The sequence below is a fragment of the Ursus americanus genome, chromosome 14, assembly GCF_024610735.1.
Source record: "Ursus americanus isolate L20-20 chromosome 14, mUrsAme1.1.p, whole genome shotgun sequence".
Taxonomy (NCBI): Eukaryota; Metazoa; Chordata; class Mammalia; order Carnivora; family Ursidae; genus Ursus; species Ursus americanus.
The window spans coordinates 9,391,037-9,416,426 of NC_142140.1; the positions used below are offsets into that span (position 1 = coordinate 9,391,037).

Below are 25,390 nucleotides of genomic sequence, written 5' to 3' on the forward strand. Positions count from 1 at the left end.
AACATAATAAATAAAATAAAAATAGAACTACACTATGAAAAAAAAATTGACTGCTTTGGGAGATTAACCCACAGTGTACTACTGCTGTTACTGATGCTGGGAGAGAAGAGGGACTATCATCCCCAAAACTGGAGACAAGAAAACAGAGGCACAGAAAAGTGATTTGGTCAAAACAGTACAGCTAAAAAGTCCAGGGCCAGGGTTTCAGTGCCTATGGCTTTCCATATGCTCCACTGCCTGCCGGAACCAACGCTCTATAACCCTGGGCTTCAGTTCTCCATTGGCTTAGACTGTCTGTGTCTCTGCCCCCTTCCAGCTCACTTGTCCTCTAAGCCTCTGGCCTGTGCCCTCTCCCAACTGCATCCAGGTAAGTAGCCGGTGGGTGTTGGAGCTACAAGCACAGCTGCAGGCCCCTCCTGCAGTAATTCACCCGTGACCTTCTGGGCTCCTGGCCAGCCCCTCCTGAAAGGGAAACGTGCCGACCTGGGGACAGAAATTAGTTCCCATGTGCTGGAACTGCTGCCATGGCCAATATCACCAACTAAAGAAACACGTGTGTGTGTGTGTGTGTGTGTGTGTGTGTGTGTGTGTGTGAAAAACACAAAACACCAGGATGACCGCAAGAGGGAAGATTCCTTATGAGTAAATATTACCCTCCCCCCAACCTTCACCTCATTACCGGGAGGGGAAGGGAGGGTTTTTTTCCTCTCTACAGACAATAGGATTGCTATTAAAAAAAAAAAAAAAAGTTTTACTTTATTTAAATTTTAATTGGCATCATGGAAGAACTAAGATTTTTTGCAAATACTTTACACAATGGCTTTTAAGAGTAAGTTTTGGGGTGTGTGCCAGTTAGTTCAAGTATGTATTCCCAACTGTTCTGTTTTCTGGGAAGTCTTGGAATTTAATGAGTTTCATTCTTATGTCTAGGTAAGTCTCCGCGAAACCTGGGGGAGGGACACGGGGAAAAGGAAGAATGTGGGTAAGTTCAGGCAGATCGCAGCTCACCTTTTGAACTCCTTGCTTGAGGTCCTTAGCCACCTTTGCCATCTTCTGTGGTGCAGGAACAGCGCCTAGCTTCTCGGGCAGAGGCGCGAGGGCGCGCAGCAGGGACAGCGCTGGCTGAATGGCCAAGTTCGCGGGCCCAAGGGGAGCTCTGCGCGCTGCCCCGCGCCGCGGGGTCCTTTAATTGGAGAGCGGGACTCCCTCTAAAACGGCGCCAGCCAATCCTCGCGGGCGCTCGCGCTCGGCCAACCAATGGCAGAGCGCGGCTCCCCCCTCCCTCGGGGCGGCCTAAGCCGGGCCGGGCGGCTGCGGCTGCGCGAGCGCTGCCCTGACGTCAGTGCGGCCGAGGCCCCTGCCTGCCCTGGCGGCTCACATCTGTCCCTCGAGCGAGCGGCAGGAATCCGTCCCCACGCCCTTCTCCTTTAAAGGACAACGGGCAGAGGGTGGGGAGGGCCGCTGGGCCCCCGCGATCCATTCAGGTCAAAAGGGAGAGTGATCAAACAGGAAGGCTGAGGTATTTTTAGTGAGCTGGGTCCAAAAATAAATGCTGAGCCGTGTTCCCCTTCCCACCCTTTCTGCCTTGTCCTGGGGGGAGGGGGGTGCGGGGCGACGGGGGAGGCAGGTGGTGTGCGGCTGCACTGACTGGGCCTGCTAACTTTCCCAAACCGGGGCAAGTCCTCCAGTCACCAGACAGGAGGTGAGAACACAGTGAGATAGGATTTTTTTTAAAATTAGTATTTGTAAATTATTAATCTGCCTTTCACAACTTGCTTTGTGTAAATCCTCCCAATTCAGGGAGGAGAATACAGTCCTGATTTTGTACGCGCTGAGATGTACATCTTCCTAGTTTCAGAATTACCTTAGGTGTTGTTGTGACCGTGATGATGGTGATTATCATTTGCATTTGGTAGATGAGGCCATAGGCTCACAGAGGGTGACTGGTCCAAAGTTGAACTCTTTGGCAAAGCTTTAAATCTGAGTTAGCGAGAGTGAGAACTTACCAGGGGAGAAGGGGCACAGGATGACAAGAAGCCACAAACGAGGAAATTCTAGTTAAACTCCATAAATTGGGCTATGGAGATCTGGACAAGCAAGATTCTGTCTGTGGATTTCTCACATCCTTGGGGTGAAGTGTTTGGCAACATCTAACATAAGTCCTGTAAGACAGTATGAGCAAGGTCTTCCCTCACTATGCCATCTCGTGTGCCTAGAAATCTACATTTGTATACTGAGCCAGTTCCACAGACCTGGGGTCCCAGAGGCATTTTCTTCTCTACCCGACAGAGGACCGAACTAGCCCCTTTTTACCCTGTGGAGAATACTGCTCTGTCATGAGGTTTTCCGTCCTGTAACTCACGTTCACAGTACCCCCTGCCAAAACAGGGCTCAAGTGAGCTACCATAAAGCTAGGTTGCAGGGAGGCTGGGGGGGGCGGTGTCTCAAAGTACTTCATATGACTGATTTAGGGGGATGGGGAACTGCAGGTCACATTCTAGGGCTTTCTCTCTTATTGGAGGTACTTTCCTTCTTAAAGCCTCCTCCGTTTTGGTTCTTAACACCTCATCATCCCCAGCTATCCCAAATCTTGACCAATGATTCCAAATTATGATTCCTTGTTCACATTCCTGGAAAGGGCTTTCTGTTTGTGATTCCCCTTTTCTTCTTTCATGGATCTGCTATAATTGATGTTTGTTTTGCTTGCTCCCATCTATAGCCCCAACACCTAGCATGTGCTAGGAACACGTGTGTTGAATGAATGCAGGTTGGGTTCTGGCTTTTAATCACCAGTGAGCCGGCAGGCAGGACTCGGAAGAGATGGTGCAATGCTACACCTTGGTCTAGTTTGTCCAAACTTCCAAGGTGGGCTGCACATTAAACCAGTGTGTAAATAAACAGTGGCCAACAGAAGCCTGGCCTGGAAGAGGTTTCTATGTGAATAGCCCATTCAGTAGCAAATCCTAGGAACAATAGTGCTGAACTGGGATGTCATGCCAGAAGCCTTTATATTTCAGAGTTATAGGAACAGAAGCCAGGAGAAAAACAAAGACATGCTTTATCCCTTGTGAACTGGGCAGAAGCCTTCCCAGTGAAGTCATTTCTCACTGCCTCCCCAGCCACCATTCTTGCCCCATCTTGAGAAATTATTGTTCCATGGAATAATTCTAATTTTACTAACTTTAACGCTGTATAGCTCCAAACTCATGGCCCCCTTCCCCTCCTTATTTTTACCCTTGGCTCCTGTGTCAGTTAAGGAGGCACATATTGTGACTCTTTCTCAGAATGTGAGACTCAAGAGCTATGCTTGGGGTGGCCCAGTCTCTTTTTTCTGGAGAATAACCTGTTGTGGGCAGGAAGGTGACCCCCAGTCCCTGCTAGTACTTACTCTTTCCCTGGCTAAAGATGCTCACTCTGACTCTTTGAACCCTACTCTTGAGCCAGATGTTTCAGGGGGACCTATAGCCAGAGTCTTGGCTGGACAGCTAGACAGACTATTATAATTTGGGACATGCTGGAAAATGGAGGAGATGTGGCTATTATACCTCAGCCTCATTCTAGCACTGAGATCCTTTTGCTTCTCTTTGGAAGAAAATGGGCTATCTTTTCTAGGTTGGAACAGTGAGAGATCTGATTTTCCCAAGGCTCATTGTTTCGTGTGCTAGGGCTTATTGGAAGCTTCATTCATCCACCAGGTAGTTTTGGGGCACCTGCCTTGGCCAAGCAAGCTGGGTGCTGGGGATACCCTAGGTAAATAAAAGAATCCTTCCCTTCAAGAATATCTTGATCTAATAAATGTCATTGGGGCTCTCCAGTTGACAAATCTCTTCTCTTACTTGAACTTCAGGACAATCACAGAATAATTCTAATTATTCCATAAAAATTCTAATTGTTTTTCTTGGAGAAAGTGGGGATTGGTGGCAGTCTAGGGCTCTATCCAAGGTCGCACAGCAGTATGTGGCATAGCTAAAATTCGAACTCAGGGCTTCTAACTCCAAACTCTGTCCTTTTAACTATACCACACTACCTCCTGAACAAATCTTAAGGATTGACTACAGGGAAAAAAGTAAGCACTTGAAGGAAGATGGTGTTGTTGTCATTGTCATTACCAGTGGGTTTGTCCTAACTGGAGTTTTTGGCTCTGTGTCTCATTTACTTTTCATTGTTCATTCATTCATTCATTCATTCACTCATTCAACAAACGTTGAACTGTGAACTACAGTGGGTCAGGAGGCCCTGAGCTGAGGTTATGATAGACCATGAATAAGACAGGAAAGTTTCCTGCCCTCACACAGCTTCTATTCTAGTGGAGGGAGACAGGCATTAAACAGGTGAACAGATAGTTAGATAAGGTAGTTGAGGATGGCAGTGAGTGCCTTGGAGGAAGTAATGGAGGAAAGATTCACTGGCTATGTTGTCCATTCACATCAGGTAAAGGCCTGACTGAAGGGGTCATGTGAGCTGAGACCTGAAAGAGAAGAATGAATCAGCTATGAGTGGAGTCGCCATGGAAAGAACATTTCAGAAGGATGGAGTCATGAGTGCAAAGACCCTAAGGTGGGTACAGGCTTTCTATGTCTGCAGGATCATAAGGTTGCCATGGCTGGAGGGTAATGAAGGACAGGAAGAATGCATAAGGGGATCCGAGAAGTAGGCAGTGACTGGATCACGTTGGATCCTGCAACGGAGGCTAAATTCTTTTCTGAGAATAGTGGGGAATTACAGATGAGTACTTTCCAGCTGAGACATAATGTGTGCCAAATATGTCATTTAAAAATTTCTAAGGAAACAGGTGAACTAGTTATAATATATTTTAGTTAACCCAATGTATCTCAAATGTGGTCATTTCTACGTGTGATTGAAATACAGCATTATTGAGATGTTTTACATTCTTTTTTTGGTGCTATCTCTTTGAAATCTGGTGTGAGCTTTACACTTGCAGTCCACCTCTGTTGAGATCAACCACATTGCAAATGTTCAGTAGTCACCTGTGGCCAGTGGCTACCATATTGGACAGAGCAGTTATAGAGTTTTAAGCAGGGGGCCATGACAGTATCTGATTTACTATTTAATTCACAGTAAGGACACCCAAGAGGTACTAGTAGAGACCTAGCTGGTGACTAACAACCTCTCATTGTCAGGTGAAAAGACTGAGGGTCTGAGAACCAGTAACTACCTGTCTGGTCTACTGTGTTTCAGGCACTGTACTGGGAAGGACAAGTGATTTGCCCAAAGCCACAAAGCTAGAAAGAAGCCAAACAAACCTTGAACCCAAATCTTTTGGCTTCATGTCAGACACTTTAGAAAATCTCCAATAATCATGGCTCCTGAGGATGCTTTTATTGTTACATTGTTACATTGTAGCAAGTGTGGCTTGGTTGTTTTAGTTTGCAAATATGAGTTATGGCTTCTATTTGGTTATGACTTTTTAGATATATTGTGTTCATTAAAACGCTCAACACTTCAGAGTGGGTAGATGTGAATAACCCAAGAATCACCTAATATATTTTGATGTGTCTTAATTGGTACAAATAATCCCTGAGCCATGTAGTATATTTTAATGTATATTAATGGATATAAATATGCCCCAAACCACTTATATGTTTTAATTTGTATCAACTTGGACCATCATTCATACCGTATATATGTGAATTGTTCACAACTTATATTTTTGGTTTCTTTCCTGTCATTCTTAGAGTAACTTTAATTTTAGAATAACTATCTAATTTTCTCCAGATTTTTGAATGGCTTCCTAGATCAAGAAAGTCTTTGCCTATAAGGCCAAAACATCTGAATAAAAACAAAACATGGTTGTTGGACCCAAGCATTCTCCTGCCTTATAGCCTAGCTTTGACAGGGACTATGAAGGACATGAGGAGAATCTATCCATTGTGAAGGAGCACTGGATCAGGAGTCCAGAAACCTACATTTTGATCCTAGGTCTGTTAAAATGTTGTGGCTGGCCATCATCTCTAAGGTTACTTGCAATCAAATGTATTATTATTTACTAGGAGCAATTGATCAATTTTCTCTGAGGATCAGATATATATCCCACTTGATGGTGCAATGGAGCCATTCCCTTCTTTTCCAGGTCAACAAGAATATAAAGAGCTGCTCTTTAGTTAGGATCCAAACCCAACTGGGATCACTCACGAGATGCCTGGCTTTACCATAAGGGCTTAGCTTGGACAAGAAGGGGAAACAGCGTTCCTTACCTTTCAGGATTGTTCTGGATGTTTTCTGTGTTTTCCTCCAGATCCACTCTTTGCTCTCCTCCTCTATTTCTGTGTCTGGTAGGCTGACACACGGACTCCCTACTTGGGCCCCTTTGCTGTCTTCCTGGGAGCAGGAAACTCTGGTCGGAGATCAGGGTTGAGTATATTTAATCTCTCCTCTTCCTCCCTGTTGGCCTGGGTTTTGGAGGTGGTAGTTATGTTCTTCTACCTCTAGCCACAGCTCCTGTGAGCCTGGAGACAGCTCTCTCCCGTGACCCCTTCAGGCCTGGGGATGGTCTCTGCTTCCTGCTGTCACTGGCTTCAGGGTGCTTCTTCTCCTTGTGTGGGTCCACTGAACCCCGTTTTCTTCTTCATTAATAGTGCCTTTATTAAACTTCCTTTGGTTACCTCTTCAAGTGTTTCTAGCCAGGACCCTGACCCATACAGAAGCAAAGTGGATTTTAGAGATGATCTCAGTGTGGCCTTTGCTGGATTGTTGAGATACAGAGTACGTGTGGGTTTCTCATGTAGTTTTTGAAGTAGTTAAAATGATTTGGGGTTTGGCAATTAATTAGAATAGGAAAACCAGTTAGAGGTACTGAGAGAAACAAGACAGAAATTTGGAGACCTTCCCTCGGGCAGGTCTGCTAGCTGACCATGGAGTTCTTCAGCCATTGACAGTGACTTTAGGTATATAACTCCCTTGTGCCTCTGTGTTCTCCTGTGTCAAATGGGACTCACTGTGAGGAGTGAATGTGGGGTCATATGCAAAAGTTTGGCTTAAGCCTGACGGCCCTTCCAAATGTTCCATTCCCATGCCAGTGTTCCAGCTGACATGAATCTAGTCTTGTATCCTTGGGAATGAGGCTTGAATGTGAGATACTAGGGAACTTGAAGCAATTTGCTGAGGTGGACCCTCTTGAAACATTGTAATTTGGTAACCTGCATGTAAGCCAAGATGTACCAAAATACTTGTGTTCTACATGGCCCACTGGGAGTGAGGTGTTGGTATCGCTCACTACAGGGAAAATATCTTGAACGGAAAAAGGGGCAATATTGCAGCTCTAAGTTCCTAGTGTAAGAATGATCTTGATATTTGGGGGAGTGGGGTAATGGTAGGGGTGGACTAGCTTGGACAGGTTGAGTGGTGGGTTGACAGTGGCCTATCAAAGGGGAGCTTGTCCAGCTTCAATGAACATGCTCAGGATAATTGGTACCAAGTGCCATTTTTGAGCTACACCAACATGACCACCCAGCTTTTTCCATGGACAATTGTATTGCATCCTCCCAGCACCTTCCTGAGGCAAGTGGTCTTATTCCCATTTTACAGAATAGCAGACTGAGCCCTCGAGGTGTTAAGTAATGGTCCCAAGGTCACATAGCTGGTTACAGAGCAGGAATTTGGACCCACATGTGTCAGACTCCAGAGATGGTACTGATGAGAAGTACAGGAAACCAACTAAAGCCCCAGCAATCATTTCCTTGGCGCCATGTGCCAGGCCATGCTAATCACATTTAATTCCTACAGGATAGGGTTTGGATCCCTATAATAGAAATAAACCTCCGCCCCCCTCACTACACACACACACAGACACTTAACACCTGTGGTCCAATTGTAGGTGTCCTTCAACAACCTAATATGGGGACCATTTAGAATAAAATTCTATTTTGGAATAACTTTGTATATACTAGATAATGGGTGAAAATCAGGCCTGTTCAACCCATTAGGGTTGTATAGCCAGGGATTGGGGGTAGCATTGTAGCACCCCTGTTTCCCAGGAGACAGAAAATAAAAATCAATACAGTTAAAGGCATCATCATCATCATCATCTCTTATTATCACATTTTGCATTCTGTTGGCCGTCTTGGCATTTTAATTTTCCAAAGCCTTATGAACCTGCATTACCTGGTTGCATCTCCTCATGGGATATTGAAATCATGGGGAAAAATGGTGAAGTTGCTTCTGTATATTACCTTTAGGGGCAAAATTGACATATGTGGGTTTTGTTCAGATTAAAATGTCTGAGGGCCTATTTATGAACTTGCATCACTCGTAGTTTGGAACCAGTTCTGTGGCTTGGGTTCAAGGCTGAAAGTTCTACTTGCATTGTGTGGGAGATGATGTCTGGCTTGATCCATTTCCTCTCTGTTACCTGCCTTTGCTCAGTGATTAAGTTGCCTGTCTGAGCATTGCATTCCGACCTACACTCTTGTGTTTTACTTCGTGCTGCAGCTTCCTTACTCCTCTTCTGCCCATCATAATCCACCTGTCCTAAGTACTTTCTCTCAGCCCCCTGCCCAACCTCCCTCCCTCACTGGGTTTGGCAGCAAACTGTTGAGAAAAGAGTGAGGGTTTTGAAGTCAGGCGTATCTGAGTTTGGGCCCTTACTTATTAGCTATGTGGCCATGGGAAAATTAGCTTTGCTCTTAGACTACTTTAGCTGTAAGATGGAAATGATCAGCCCTACTTCCAGAGGGTAGCACTCCGCTTTATGAGTGAGCACGTGTGAAGCACCCAAGCCATTCTTGGCGCAAAGTAATACCCATGGTTTCCTTCCTCTCACAAAATTTCTCTCCCTTCCAATGTCTCCCCTCCCCCCCAGTTCTTTTGTGTTCATCACAAAGAGATTCAGAGTAACAGTTCCCCGCTGCTCCTTCCTCTAGCCTCAGGGAGATGAAACTTGCATTCTGCAGACATTGTTTTCCTTGCATGCTTGTGCAGATGGTGATTAGGTGCAGGCATGGGTAAACTTCTCAGATGATTAGTGGGCACCTACCCAAAGCAGACAGAGGGCCAGGACCTCAAAGGTATCCCACCTGCTGCTGCGGCACCTACCTCCTGCTTGGATGCTTTCCGTGTTCAAGAACTCATTCTCTGACCAGACCTATCTAACAGTTTTGGACGTCTCTCATTGTTAGAAGGTTCTGTGTTGTTTGGCTGTCATCTGTCTTCCTAGAGCCATCACCTACCTGTTCTTTCCAGCCTTTGCAATCTAGCTAGTAGAAGGGCTCTCCCTTTTTCACACGATGACAGTTGATCGATTAGAAAACTGTTATTCATGTGTTCACAAGGTCTTCAGTCCTCCAGACTTTAGGTACTATTTTATCCTGCCTAAGTTATACTCCATTATTCCATTCCACATTGTCAGCAGTCATGCTTTCCTTTATCTCAGGAGCTGTGTTGCAACCTGTGGAGGGGTAGGGGCATCAGCTTTGAAGTCAGGCACATTTGGTTCAAATGCCTCCATGGGCACCTACTGGGAACTTACCTATCTGTAAAACTTACCTATCTGCAAAATAGAAGCAGTAATACCAGTATCATAGTATGCCCAGGCAGATTAAATGTGCTGACATATAGAAAGTATGCAGTCTCTTGCCTTGCATGGAAAAGAGGCAGTAGCTGTATAATTATTATTTATAATTTCTAGGAGAGTACCCACCATGCTCGGTTCTCTTAGAAAATCTTCCTAGTGACCTTTAAGGCTTTCATCAGCCTGGAAATGGGAGTTTTTCCCCCCCTCCCTTACACCAGGAAAATGGCATTAAATGAGTGTTCTGTTTACTTTGTTACAATCACAAGATTCTTAGGAGGAGGATAAGATAGTCCAAATACCATTCCATGGTCATTTTAAGTATGTTCATTCAAGGCAGGTTTTAATTTAAAAACAGTTTGGATAGTCTGTGGCTAAACATGTACATTCTAAGAGGTCCTTTGGGATTGCAGCAGAATGTTCAGACATTCATGGGCAGAATTCCAGAACGCTTGAAAGATGAGTGTGTCCTGTGGCTGATGAACAAGGTATGAAGACACCAAATCCCCCTGATGAAGTCCAGCAATGCCATGCCACTGATCGGCCTTTCTGGAAGGACTAGATGAGCTCACCAAGAAGAAAGGAGTTGATGGGAGATTTCAGGAAAGATTCTTAGTTATCAGAAATTAGGCATTGAAAGAGCTGGGGCTTCCTGTTGATTCTCCAAGTTGTTCTCACAGCCCAAGACACATGGTTGGGCCATGATGTCATCTGACATAGATAGACACGCTGAGGCCAGAAACTGTCAAGCAGATTCTGGATCATGATGGAGGGTGGGAGGGATGTGCAATTTGAGGGCCATGTGAGTGTGGAATGAGTAATGTTTTCCAGGAGGGTATTATCACCCATCCTATCATTGATGGGAGTGGGGGAAGAACTGAACTCTAAGATATTCAAAAACAAGTATTATATATCCCCCTAAAGACCCTACTTTTCCAAGTTAAAATCCTATGTTTAGTAGTCTCATATATTGTCATGCTAGGATAATATTTTCATATCCAGTGAATTTAGATGACCAATCTCAATCATTCATTTGTTCGTTCATTCCTTCATTCATTAAATCACTCAGTTGGTCATTCAGTTATTTGGTCTGTGGTTCTAGCAGTTATTCAGTCTGTCCCTTCATTGGTCCATTAGCTGTTTAGTTTTTCATTCAACAAATACCTATTGGACATCTTTTTCTCTCCTAAGAGCTCTGCTGGGTGAGACATGCAGCAGTGAAAAAAGATTCACCGAATCTACTCTCCTGGGAAAAACAGATGTTAAACAAGCAATTACAACAAAAGGTGATGAATGGGGAGCATTAAGATAGGAAAAGCACGGGCCCTGAGGCAAATGAAGTTCAGTTTGGCTGGAGATCACAGTTTTCTATTACCTAAAACATCAGATCCCAGTGGCTTAACTTCCTGGGTGTCTAAATACGTAACCCCAAACACTCATCCACTAGAAAGAACAAGAGCTAACATTTGTGGACCTCTTGCCATATAGCCAGCCACTGAACCAAGTCCTTTACAAAGATGGTCACACTAAATCTTTCCTGAGTTAGGGACTCTAAGTATCACCATTTCACAGATGAGGAAGTTGAGGCTCAAAAGGGATAAACGGCTTTGGATAAGGATAAACTACAGCTCTGCAGTCACATAGGGCAAGTGGCAGAGCCAGGAGTTGAACCCTGGTCTGTTTGATTCTACAGCTCACAGTAATAGCCATGAACGTTTCCCTCCTCCACGTGTTTAGGAAGTGGAAAACCCGTAACAAAGACATTGAGAAGTCAGGGCAAAGAGAGCCTTCGGACCTTGCTAGTGTACTCCCAAAGAATCAAGAGCTCTGTAGTGAGCCTCACAGCCCATGGGAAAAAGAGCAAGAACTTGGGGTGACCAGGTCAGAGAACATCATGGGGCAAACTCTGTTCCTGCATCCCAGAGGCATGAGAAAGCTTTGCGGGAAGTTATTTGTAACAGCAGAAAGAGCTTAGGCAATCCAACCCAGAAACGAATCAATCTTATGCTTGCATGTACATTTTAAATGCAGTTAGAATAATATAAAACCGAATTAGAAAGCCTAATATCCACATGATATCTTTATTTAGTGTAAAGCAATCCATTACACACGCTCTCTTTCCTTTTCGGTGATTAAAAAAATAAAGTGAGTCAGTCATCTTTGCAAAAATAGTTCCATATTTCAAAAGAAAATAGTTTTCTTAGAGAACATAGCCTTCTCTCTATTTTTTCTCTCTCCTTATGTCTCCTCCTCCAGCTCAATAATAAATATCTCCTGCCCAGATGTTAGATCATGTTGAGATAATTTGGAAATCTTAGTGCTTAATTTAGACATGATTCATGTACACATTGAGTAGTACCTAAGTTTGGCCAGGGATGAGGATAGTTGCTCGTGGTGGTGGTGATTCAGGCTTGCCCGTGAATGATCCGCCTTCTATCACTTGAGATATTACTCAACTGCTGTGATGACTCAGCTTGAGTCGGTGCAACTGTGAACACAATGGTGAGCTCCCAAAGCAGCTTCTCTTGGTGTTCCCCATGTGGTTGGAGATGATTCTGTGCTCACTGGCACTTGCTGAGTTTGTGCCATGTATTCTCGATGAAGGCACGAGTGAGTCATGTTTCCATGTGTCTTGCTGTCAGGTCTGTTTGGTATTCTGTGGTTACCACAGGTCTAGTCCATACATCATCTCCTTATTCAAAGGGATTCTTTTACCTGATGTCTTCATTATCATCAAAGAATCTCCTTTCTAGACTCAAGAACCACGAGCTTCAGAATCCAGCTCATCTGCCTATATCCTGTATTGGTGTACAATGGTGTTACTTCTTCTTGACACCAAGTAGTACTACTCTACTGGTGTAATACTGCAACTACCATCAGCACCACCATGAACAGCATTTCTCTTCCCACTAGGAAGCAGGATTTGGGAATACGTAGAATGTTACAAATACTGGTTGAGTTCCTTATATGCTTTATCTCAATTATTCATCATAAAGTCATATGTAGTATTTATTTATTTATTATTTATTTATTTTTGAAGATCTTATTTATTTGAGAAAGAGAGAGAGAACGAGAGAGAGAGCGAGAGAGTGCACAAGCAGGGGGAAAAGCAGAGAGAGGGGGCGGAAGGAGAGGGAGAAGCAGGTTCCCCGCTGAGCAGGGAGCCAGACTTGGGGCTGGATCCCAGGATCCTGGGATCATGACCTGAGCTGAAGGCAGATGCTTAACCAACTGAGCCACCCAGGCACCCCTACATATAGTATTTAGATCCCGATTTTGCTTAGGAATTAAAATCAAGGCTTAAATATGTGAAGTAACTCACCTATGGTCTCATTGTTAGTAAATCGCAGAGGTATTATCTAAACCCAGCTTATTTGACATGAAGCTTTTGACCAAGACACCAGTGTTTTCTATCTTCATGATCTTTTTCTCCATCTCATATCATCATTATCACCCCTGTGCTGTTAATTATGTAATAGTGGCTGCCTGGTACTCACTACAGTCATACGAATAAGGCTGCAAGAGCAGACAAGTCGTTTGCAACATGCAGTACTTGTAACCTACTGATACTGGGACCACAATCTGCATCATCTATCAGAATAAATCCCCTGAAGGAAAACAGAAATCCTGCATTAGCATGGGCTCTGAGGGATGACATTCAATCTCCCAATCTCTTCTCTCTGGCAGAAATTTTTCTTATCAATCTCCAGGCAAGAGAGCCGTTCTCTAGGTAGTTCTTCCTCTTTGCTACATGACTTCTTTACCGTACTGTACTATAATTTTGTTTTCTCTAGTGAGGACCTTAGTTCTTTCTAGGAACAGTCTCAGGCCATCTATAACATTTTGTTCGGACTTTATTTTTCTGGGTTGAAACTCTGCCCACAAGGACCTGGTGGTGTATTTGGAAATTGGAAATTATCCTATGGTTTCTAATTTCATGGGGACTCTAAAGAGTGGTGACTCCTAGTACTGCCTTTAGACTCAGGCAAGAGTGGCTCCTGTCCTGTGGATTCCACTATGGTCTGGTCCTCTGGCCACCCATCCCTTCCAGGCTAGGCATAGGTTCCATGGACCCCTGAATTCTCTTCTTGAAGGACTCCAATACCATTTCTAGAAAAGAGTGGGCCTCTGCCATGGGGCCATTGGACCAAGAATGGACCTTGTCACAGTTTACCCCTAGGCCCCAGGGGGAAACCAAGAGGTGGTTGCTAATGGGATGTGGTTAAAGTTTGAGTATCTGCACTTATTTGAGCAAGACCCCTTGCGGTGTGGGGCAGAGCTAGGAGTGGGAAGAGAAAGTGGAGACAGACCAGAAGCCAGAGGGGAGTCCAAGAGCTTAGAACTCAAACCTAGCTTTCCAGGTTGTTTTGAAGACATTTGTCATGGTAGGAGGATAGAACATATTTTTATTAGGCAGTGTGTTAGCTTGATTTATAACTTCTGTATATTTGACACATATCTTATGGGCCTGCACTACTACCCTTTTGCCCTGGCTCCCTCAAGTGTTAGGGATAGGCCTGTTAGCAACCACTAGGGCAACCAGTCATCCCAATGTATCTGAGACTAAGGGGTTTCCCAGGATTCAGGATTTAAAGTGCTAGTGGAAAAAGACGGGGGAAACTGGAAGAAAGTGTGTTGATCACCCTAGACCACCCACTCCCTATAATGTAGTGAATGTTGTTGATTTATATAACTGTACAGAACTCAGACTCCTTCCTGGGACAGAAAGAACTTCTATTTACATTTTCATCATAATAGCATGCAAGAAATTCCATTTAATGATAGACCTTCTCTCAGAGGCAGGAGATAATTAAAGGTCATTTAACCACTGGTAGGCATCCTGTCTCCAGGGCAGGATGCAGCCATTAGCAGTGTCCTTTGTAAAATTGCCACTAAAATCAACAATGAGCATTCATTGACCACTAGAAGAAGGAATATCATCAAAATTGTTGCTGGAAGTCATAATAGCTTTGTGGACTGTCTTATTTCTTCAAGAATGAGGAGAGAGGGGATGTTTCCATGTGACATTATTCCCATTGATACCTAGTTCCAGCTTTCCAACTTGGCTACAACTGCCTAAAGCAACTCCTTTCTAGGGGTGCCTAAGAGCTAGGAATATTTTGAGGTGTTTGGCAACTGAAAAAAGGGGAGATGGAAGCATCTTTAGCCAAACACCTTTCTGGGAAAAATTGAGAGGTAGGTGTAGTTAATTTCTACCCATGCTGCTGTTTCTACTTTTCCCACCATCTTGTTTCCTGAATTTTTAGGAATAAGACATTCATTCATTTATTCATCCATCCATTCACTCAGCAAATGAGGCCAAGAGTGGTAGCACTGCGTGGAAAAAGAAACAGCAAGAGCAAAGTCTCTGTGGTGGGAACATACTTGAAGATCTAAAAGCAGACTAGAGGGGCGGGCCAGAAAAGGAGGAAAGGGGAGCAGAATAGGTTCCAAAAGTTGGGTGAGGGTCAGGTCACATGGGACCTTAGGGGCCACAGTACAGACTTTGGATTTGATCAAGTGCTGTGGATTGATAATGCCCAGAGATAGCCACATCCTTGTCTGAGAATCGTCCACGTTACCTGATACGACCAAAATGGACTTTACAGATGTGATTAAATTCAGGATCTTGAGACGGGGAGATTATCCTGGACTATCCAGGTGGGTCCTATCCCTATCGTGAGGGAAGGGGAGACTGGACAGACAGAGGAGGACAAGGCAGTGTGACTATGGAGGCAGAGGCTGGAGTGATGTGGCCACAAGCCGAAGAAGCCTGGCAGCCTCCCCACACTAGAAGAGGCAAAGAACAGATTGTCCTCTAGAGCCTCCAGAGGGAGCATGGCCCTGCTGACATGCTGATTTTAACCCAGGAATACAGATTTTGGACTTCCGGTCTCCAGAACTGTGAGTTAATAAATTTTTGTTGTTTCAAGCCACCACATTTGTGGTAATTTGTTACAGAAACTAAAGGAAACTGATACAGGCAGTTTTTGGCTTTCGGCTAGGATATGACCTGATGAGATTTCCATCCTTCAGTGACCGCTTTGAGAGCTGTGTGGAACAGAGATCAGAGGGGACAGAAGTAGGAGTAGAGAGACCGGCTGGGAAGTTCTTGGCAACCATGTGCACGAGACACAATGCCCCTGTGGAGGTGGAGAGAAGTAGAACATTCAAGATTTTCTTTGGAGGTAGAATGCCCGGACTTGCTGACAGATTGCCATCAGGAAAGCAGGCTTTGAAAAGTCATCAACAACTTAGTCTGAATGTAAATAGGCCTTTTCCTCCAAGGGAAACTTGTAATTTTAAAAGGCAGCGCAGGGATAACCCAGCAGTGGGATTTTAGGCTCTGTAATACACCAAATGTGGAGAAAGGGGCTTAGTGGGTTATGGGCTTGTGGCGTTTCCCTGCAGCCCATTCTGTTATGCTGCTTTGCTGACCGCCTGCTCTGTTCATAATCTGTCATAAATCCTTTTTTAGAAGTAGATGGACCACAAATCAATGGATGATATTTTCCATGTTGTCTCAAAGGGAATTTTCTGGGTTGGAGAGGCACCTGAAAGATGTGGTTTAAATGCCCCATTGAGGTTCTTATGACATTTCAAAGGTTTTCTGTATTAGTTCTCAAACTTCAACCTGTATCTGATTCACTCGGGGAGCATCTATGTCAGGCAGAGTTGAGAAATGTGGCTCCAGAGATTTTGATCCTAGGTGGGGGAAGATTCTAGGACAGTGCTTCTCAGACTTTAAAGGTTCTGATTCTGCAGGCCTGGGTGGAGCCTGAGATTCTGCATTTGTGACGAGCTCCCAGGTGATGCTGACACGGGTGGTCTCTGGACCACACTTGGAGTAACAAGATTCACAGGGATCATTTTCAGAGCTTTAAGCCCCCATGTGCCAAGGATGAGTCTGACTCCAGTTTGGATGTGACACCACACGTGTCAGAAACAAAGGTAGCCCAGACACACTGCCAAACCCTTCTGTGTGATGGCCCAGTTGTCATCTTGGTGCAGCAGATTCTTTTCCCCTCTAAACCGGTGACACTCTGCATTCTCTCCTGCTGAGCTCATAAATGCCTCCTTGCCAAACCCAACAGGGGCCAGCTTCCCAGACTGGGTTACGAGGGTGAGGTTTGCCAGGCTCGCCCCTTCCGTGAATGCTGTGGGCCAGACGGCTTCCTTAACGCAGCGCTCTCTGTCTTGCTTGGGGCCCATGAGGGTTGGCATGCCACAATCATCATGCTGTTTCCAACACATAGTCCCGGCCACGCTCTTCCTCCACTTCATACCCTGCCCTGGCCCTGGTCAAGCTCACTGGCCTGCCCACAAAGTTCCTCCTCCATCTCTAGCTTTTACAGTCTACAACCCAGCCAGATAGAGCCACCATGAGTTCCTTGTTTCATAGGCTTGATTTCTCTTCTCACCAGGCCTGAGTCATAGTTTAACTCAAATCATTCTCACATGATGGTGAAGGATACACACAGTAAAGAAGGAACAGAGCTGTGACATAAAGAGAGGCAGTGCAAACCAGTGGTTAAGCACAGGCTTTAGTATGCATCCCAGCTAGGTCACACCTCAGCTACGTGACCGTGGACTAGTCTCTGTGCCTCAGTTCTCTCCTCTTTAAAATGGGGCAAATAGGGGCATCTGGGTATCTCCGTCAGTTAAGTGTCCAACTCTTGATTTCAGCTTGGGTTGTGATCTCAAGGTCGTGCGATCGAGTCCTGCATCGGGCTTGCACTCGGTGCCGAGTGCACTCTCTCCCACTGCCTCTGCCCCTTCCCACCACTCCACCCTGCACTCACATGCTCTCTTTTTCTCAAATAAATAAATCTTTAAAAAAAAAACCAGAATGGGATAAATAGAATCTTTCTCACAGGGCTGTCAAAAGGACTTAATGAGCCAATGTACTTAAAAGGCTGAATTTTGTGACAGGCTGTAGTAAGGGTGGAAATTAGCAATTCAGATTAGCCACTGCTGTTTGTCATTCTCTTCCTTTCTAACCTTACCATTTTCCCCCTTCTCTCCTTGTTCTTCCCCTTGAGATCTTGCGTCTTCCATAGAAGTACAGTTCTTGGCATTTCCTCCAGGTGAAATTCCGCAGGGTTGGGAAGTATCGATTGTATTTCAGAAATTGTTTTTGGTAATTGACCAATAGGAATTGTTGGGACTGTTCGCTTCGTTACATTATGAGCGGCACTCTAAAAGGAAATGAATGGAAATGCTCATTATTCCGGCCATTAGACCAAACTTGGAGCAAACAGGAATCTCTGGGTCCAAACATTTCCCCTGTAAAGCTTTGTTTACCTTAGAGACTGAAGTCAACACAATGAGGTTGAGATATCAACAACACGGAAAGGCTTGAAGTCAAGGGCAGCAGAAGCCTTTAATGAAGCTGGTGTCCAGGGCCACAGTGAACACCTTTCTCTCTAGGCTAGGAACGGGGCGGGGGGGGGGGGGGGGCGGGCGGGCGGAGCATTTCAGGGTTGCCCCATCAGACTGAGTAATCATGAGCTGACATTAGATTCCTGATGAGATTATCACTAGAATTATGGGGGAGACTCTGTACAGATACGGTCCAAAGATGAGCATTTGCTGAGGCCCAACCGTCACCACTGCCAGGCAGATGAGACCTCAGTTGTCCAGGGAAAAGAAGTAGAGGCTTTGACTAGGGTTCATTCACGCACATTAATCAACAGATGATTCCCAAGTACGTGCCAGCCACTGTTGTAGATGCCGGTGGTGCAACACAGTAAAGGAAACACACAGAAATCCTTGCCTCCATGCAGCCCACATGCTACTTAGGGAATATCTTTAGGTCTTAGAGAATATCTACGTGCCCTAGCCTGAATTCAGAGACCTAAAGGATTCTAGATCCCTTTGGTTCATTATCTTTCTTAGGGTCACATGTTTCCTAAGGAATATTGTGGAAGCCATGAACCCATGAACTTCTTACCTCTCGAGTTATGCTGACTTCTGCATTTAGTTTCAGAGGGTTTCTGTCCTGTCTTCCCTACCTCCCCAACCTTCTGATCCTGTTCTACCATCTGGAGAACATTCCTCAGCATCCTTGCTAAGAGAGGCTTACCCTAAGGTGTGGATTTTTTTTTTTTTTTTAAGAGATGGGAGACTTGTTGCCTCTCTAGGCAGCCATTCTATCCAAGTAATGGATAGAGGCAGCTCTACAGACTACACACTCTACCAGTTTCCTTTTCCACCCTGTTCCCTGCCTCTAAACCCTGAGACTGGGATCTGGTGCAAATAGGACTAGCACCCTATTCACTGGTATTCTGGTTTTTTCTTGAAGGTGCAAAGAGAAGTGCCTACTTCTACCACCCTCCTAGGTTTGGGGACTATTATGGGCTTGGCTACTATCCTTTCCCTGAAAGGGAAAGACTCCAGTAACGTTTCTTCTCATAGTCTCTCTATAAAGATACTAGCCTAAGACAGGCCTCCTTAATCTCCTCCACCCTCTGTTTACCTTCTTATCTGAAAATATGACTGGATTTGCAGATTAGCCAAAGGAAACAGAGACTTGTTTTTAAGACTGGCGACTTGCTTTTTGAGCCTGCCAGTATTTATAAGGCTTAAATGACTTCTCTGTTCCTTGTGTTGTGTGGGAGGAAAAAGAAAACTCTTACCTACAGCCGGGTGAGAGAGCAGTGTCAACAAGGTACCCCCACCCCCCTCTGCTGAAAGCCAGTTTTTCTTTTAAACCAGAGTCCAGGCCATGTGAAATCCTTCAGGAGGACAGGGCCAGAGACCCGACCCTGAGGGTTCCTTCTGAAGGGAAGGTAGTACAAGCACGTGCCAGCGCTCTGAAGAAGTTGCTCTTCAAAGAACGTTGGCTGAAGATTTTGGAAGTAACTGGATCTTGTTATCTATCAGACAAGAGCTGTGTGATCTTGAAAAGCAAGCCCCCCTGAGAGGGTAGAGAGGTTGCACTGATTCACAAAATCAGTGGAGCCGTGAGGCAGAGGGAGTTGGAGTGGAAGGAATTTTGTTTTCTTTAGCTCACTCCAAGCTGTTTTTGAGCCACATGACACGTAACCACCACCTCCCAGGAGTTGAATGTTACTGTGCAGGTGCCCAGGAGCTGGGCCGCACGTTTAGAATCCTCACAGCAACTGCACCAAGAAGGAATCCTTGTTGTCATCATTGCTCTTCAGCTTCACAGAATTAAATGGACAGTGACTCTGGGTTCATGACACACGCTCAGAATCACATATTTTAATAATGCCACAAACACTCATGACCCTGGAGCTAGAACGAAAGCTCAGACATTGACACAGACTCACATCTATGGGTGTAGCTCCCTCTCCCATTTCATCCCTGCGCCTCCATCAGAGGCAACCATCGTCCTGAACCCACTCTCTGGCTTTCCTCTATATAGTTGTGTTGTATCTGTGTGTGTTATAAAGATATATGTGTCTAATTCATTTTAGTTGGGTTAACTTTATATAGAAGGCTACTTACTGTACTTGGCACAATTTCGGTGTAATACCTTGCTGAGATCCATCCACATTGTGTGCTCCTGTGTAGTTTATCTGTAGTGATGGCTCTGGAAGATCACACTGTGTGAATATCCCACAGTTTATTCATTCACTCTTTTACTCATGAGTTTTTGGGTGGTTGCCAGCCTTCTGCTCTTGTTAACAGTGTGGCCTTTGAACATTCTTATGTGTCTCAGTTTTTCCGAATGGTTGCACCAATTTGCACACTTATTGGCAGTGTGTGAGAGAGCTTCAGATTCTGTCCAATGCAATGTTTGGAATGGTGAGATTTAAAAATTTTTCCCAAGCTAATAGACATAAAAAAATTTGTCTCCCATTGTGGCTTCGATTTGCATTTCCTCGATCACTAATGATATTGAACATCAATTCATACATCTTTCTTTTGGCTCTGTTTCCTCTCTTGTGAGTTGTTTGTTTCTTATGCCTGCTTTTTCTATTGCATTGGCTGTATTTTGCTTACTAAATTTTGGGGTTTTTTTTCCCTTATGTTCTTGTTACTAATCCATATAAAAGAATTAATATGTGCATTTTATCAGTGGAGAAACTGAGTGTCCTAGAGAGTAAGGGACTTGCTCAAGACCATGTAGCTATCCATGGAGGACCAGTTTGACTTGGTATATATTGAGGGTTCCCGGGCTACACTGTCTTCCTGTTGTCGAGTCTGTGGACATGGAATGTGAGGTCTGGTTCTGGCAAAAGACTGGCAAAAGAGGTTGAAATCATCAGGAGTCCGTGTCCCCACACACCTCATAGCTTCCTTCTCAGTCAGGATCCTCATCACAGGCTCCCCCTGTCCCCTCTTGTAGCTGCAGACATGGGAGGAGGGGAGGTCTGCCCTTCCCAGTAGTTCCCCCAGAAGCCTCAGACTCTCTTTGAGTGGCCCAGACTGAGCTGTGAGCAGGTCCTGAACCAATCCCAGTGGCCAGGGCAACAAAACATGCCCACTGGTGGGACCGGGTTACGTACCTCAGATGTCCTTGGGACTGGGACTAGAGTTCTCCTCTCCTGGACCCTGGAACACAAGAAGGAAATGGTTGTTCCCCTCCAGGAACACTAGGATGATGCTCCCAGAAGAAAGGATAGATGCTAGGCAGGCAAAACCAACCCAAACCAAACAGAAAAAACAGGTTTTTAAAAATAAAACATGGTTTATTAGGATATGAGTTCAGGTAGGGAGCCCCTGATACATCCACATGGAAATTCTTCCTGTGTCTCTCCAAGCTCATGAAGAATTAGAATTAATGAGGGGAAAACTATCATGGAACATGTTCTTTCTGTTTCTTCCAATTTATCTCTCTTATCTCCATTTTTGGATATTTTCAGACTGGGGAAATGTGACCCTTTGGAATACATTTTTAATATTGTTTCTCATCCAAAAAGTGGCTTACTTTTATAGAAGCTCATTCAGATCCGCTGTTGTCATTGTTTTCATTCTTGGTGTTTCCAAAGGTGAGCTCTAAAGGCTGGGTCAGGGCAGTTGTGTGAGGGGGTAGTGTTCGTTACCAAAGTATTTTTAAAGCTTCAGGGTTACCATGGATACAGATGTGAGCAAGGTCATATGTCTCAAAGAGGTCTAGAGTGTCTCCTGTGATTTTGAGAAATCTATGTTCTTTAGAGAGCTCTTTTCCTGACTGCTAACCACGTCTCAGCTGGCATGATTGGGCTGTAATGTATAGACATCCACAACCTAAGGAATCGGCACCTGATCAAGGATTCAGACTCTGCAATCAGGCTTGTGTTCAAATCTTGGCTCTACTGCTTGTAGGCAAGTTCCTTAACCTTTCTGAGCTTTACTTTTTCATCTGTAAAATGAGGATAACATTAGCATTGAGAAGACTAGACGACACAATGGGAGGAAACTTAACCCACGGAGAGAACAGACCGAGTCTTTATCATCGGGAAGTTAATAATAAAGTGACGATTAATAAAATGACCAAAACCCTACAGTGTGTTACAGCAAGAATGCAAATGTTGGCTTCTAAGTCTGGATTCCAACCCTGGCTGTCCACTCAACATCTGTGGGGACTTGACTCCCTGAGTTTTACTATTCTTATCTGCAAAATGGGGATGAGGAGACCACCTTGTAGAGTTAGTAGGTGAATTAAGGTGATTTCTGTCAACCATTTGACATGTCTAGCATAAACCAAGTGCTCAGTTGGGACACTAGCTTCTCCCTCCCTTTCTGTCTGAGAAGCTGGGGCCAGCCCACATCCCTGCACAGGGGAGGGTTGCCCGATATAGGTACGGTGCAAATCGCTGAATTCACTGGGGTTGAGAAGAGAGGGTATTTTACAACAGATGCTGTCATTCAGTGCTGAAAACTGCCAGATCCCCACCGCTGGGTACCCAGAAAGTGCTCATTAAATTATGTCCCCTTGTGACAGGATTTGACATGCAGAACAAATGCTTCTGTCATGCCTGTAGCAAGTGTCATCCACCACGGAGGGAAGCTGCATACCAATGACCAGGGTGACCCCAGCTTTCCCTGCATGGCCAGGGCTGCACACCATGGTAGCTAGCACCTCACACAAGCTGCCTCTCTCACTGACTAAGTTCCCAGGCAGCTCTGAGCGCAAAGCCTGGGTGGCATTTCGCTGCCGTGACCCCACCTAGGAGAGCACTCCGGGGATAATTAATTGCAGTATGAGAGTCTGGGTGGGAGTACTCGGCTTCCAGAGTGAATAATTCACTCAGTACAAACAGTCCCCAGCTGCGTCCCACCGAGAAGATGCTGCTTCTCATCCTGGCACTGCTGCCACTCAGGCTTGCTAAGTGAGAGGCAGACAGCAGGACAGCAGGATCAGAAGGAGGAATGAGTGTAGAAGATAGGTTTGCCTGGAGCTGAGCCTTGCAGATTCCCTTTGGGGGCCTTAGGAGTGGGAGATAGGAGACAACACGATGCTTATTGCTGGTTACTTCCTTCTCTTATCTGATGTCCCTTGTCCATTCAAACTTTTCTTGTCTGTCCTCTCTATCTTGTCTCAGAACACCCTGTCCTCTGTGTCTCTCTCATTGTCTGACCTGGTAGTGTCATAGCCCTGCTCACAGTTGGCTTGAGAGAAGCAGAGAGCTCCTCATCCCCCAAACTGATCCCCCTTAAAATATACAGTAGTCCCCCCCTTATCTGCTGGGCATATGTTCCAAGACCCCCAGTGGATGCCTGAAACTGCAGATAGCAGATGTAGGGCTCAATACTATGTTTTTTCCTATACATACACACTTGTGATAAAGTTTAATTTATGAATTAGGCACAGTAAGAGATTTGCAACAATAATTCATAATACAGTAGAACAATTATAACAACATACTGTAATAAAAGTTATGTGACTGTGGTCTCTTTTTCTCTCAAATTATCTTTTATTGTACTTACTCTTCTTGTGATGATGTGAGATGGTAAAATGCCTACATGATGAGATGAAGTGAATGACGAAGGCATTGTGATACAGCATTAGGCTGCTATTAACCTTCTGATGATATGTCAGAGAGAGGATCATCTGCTTCTGTACTGCGGTTTACCACGAGTAACTCAAGCTGTGAACAAGAGGGGATGGCGGTATTTCTAGCTGTCTCCTTGCAAGGCCTATCTGCCATAAGACATTGGGATTTCAGGAGGCTTATGTTGTAGGGAAAAGAAATCACCCAGGAGACTAGCATCACTGATGCTCAATGTACTGGTTAGCTATCGCTGGGTAACAAATAAACCCAGAATCTTGTGGTGTACAACAATGAGTATTTATTTTACTCATAGTTCTGTGCATTGGTTTAGGTGGCTGGTTTGGCTCTGCTCCTCGTGGGTTCCTTCTGGGAAAAGGCTGAGGGAGTGGTGTGTTCCTGAGAAAGCTCATTTCATGGGGATGGCAGAGCTGTCAGAGGGTAAGGTCAAATGCACAAGCCCATTTCAAGCCCCTACATGCATCATGTCTGCTAACATCCTGTTGGCCAAAGCAAATCCGTGACCAAGCCTAAAGAAAAGGGATAGGGTTATACCGTCTTTTTTTTAATGTGTGTAGGAACTACATGGCTTCATGACAGAGGGAAAAGTGAGAATTGGGGTCAATAATTCAATCTATGACTGTGCTTACCACCTGAATATGAATTAGGTGGCTTGGTGCAAGGAGAGCAGTAATGGGAAGGCCTAGCAGATAGGGCTCATACAATTCCATGAGGGGAGGTGAGAAGAATATAGACAAAGCCCAGTTATTCTCTAGATGGTCAGTGATTTGAAACCTGGAGACAATGTAAGGGCACTGGACACCTAATAGCAGAGGTTCTCAAAATTTAGCTTATCATAATTCCCTGGGAAGCTTGTTAATACAGATTGCTAAACTCTACTCCCAGAATTTCTGAGGCAGTAGGTCTGGGGCAGGGCCTGAGAATTTGTGCTTTCAACGAATTCTAGGCAATGCTGTTGCCGTTCCTATAGGAAGCATGCTTTGTAAACTGCTGTCCAAAGGAAATTGGTTTTACTGAAGGCAAGCCAATATACATTAGTGACAGTCTCGCCTAAGCTTGGCCTAGCCCACTCTCTCTTGATTCCATGCCAGTCCTATTCCATCACCTTTATTTCTTTATTCTCATTCATTTCCCTCTTGATTCTACACCCCATTTTTCTTCTCAGACGGCTCTTCAATCCTTCTCCCGCTCTGTAGCACCTTGACCTGTGTTTCCCTCCTCCTTGCTCCTAGATGAGAGAACCCAGGGTATGAGTGGCTAAAGTGTGCCTACCAGACACACCAGTCATAGCCTGGCAGCTGGGTCATAACCTCCAGGAGAAAAGCACTCCCTGTTTTGGATAGAGATCACCAGTTGATACGGAGATGATATTCTAGGGAGTATGTGGGTCCCTTAACAACATTCTTTGGTGGTTTATTTGTTTATTTATTTATTTATTTATTTATTTATTTATTTATTTATTTATTTATGCATATATGCAACATCTTGTACTTTCATTTAAAAAATATATTTGGTGTCTGGTGGCAGCCATCACAAGGCACTGACTTTAACAACTTGTGAGAGATGAAGATGTTCCCATTGGGACCATAACTGATGTGCCATGCAGCTTACCCAGAAGTTTGGGAAGTGGTTAGACCTAAAACCCAGTTCACTCTCAGAATTCAACCCAGGGCTAGTGCTGTCCAACATCATCATAACTCTCAGTAGGACCCCCTCAGTAGTGGGCTAGAGTGCCAAGAGATCAAGGTTATGGCTGTTCCAGCATACCCTTCACCTCCTGCCTGAGTAAATTAATGGTTCCAAGATGTTTATAGCTGGGTCCCAGAGAGAGACAGAGAGAGACAGAGAGAGACGAAAGAGAAGGGAGCTGCTGCACTGGGACCACCAGTGGCTCCTTTAT

The 25,390-nt window shown here is 44.9% G+C and overlaps 1 protein-coding gene and 1 long non-coding RNA gene across 2 annotated transcripts in view; one reads left to right on the forward strand and one right to left on the reverse strand.

Moving 5' to 3' along the window:
• Positions 1–1,169, reverse strand: part of LMCD1 (LIM and cysteine rich domains 1) — a 58,496-nt gene extending 57,327 nt beyond the window's left edge. Inside the window, exon 1 of the mRNA XM_045808131.2 lies at positions 1,009–1,169. Coding sequence (XP_045664087.1) covers positions 1,009–1,050 — 42 coding nt within the window. The 5' untranslated portion in view covers positions 1,051–1,169. The remainder of the gene's footprint in view (positions 1–1,008) is intronic.
• Positions 1,170–1,224: 55 nt separating this feature from the next.
• The window catches only part of LOC123799173 (uncharacterized), a 318,345-nt gene continuing 294,179 nt past the window's right edge, over positions 1,225–25,390 (forward strand). Inside the window, exons 1-2 of the long non-coding RNA XR_006781521.2 lie at positions 1,225–1,519; positions 4,432–4,557. This is a non-coding gene — a long non-coding RNA (uncharacterized LOC123799173). The remainder of the gene's footprint in view (positions 1,520–4,431; positions 4,558–25,390) is intronic.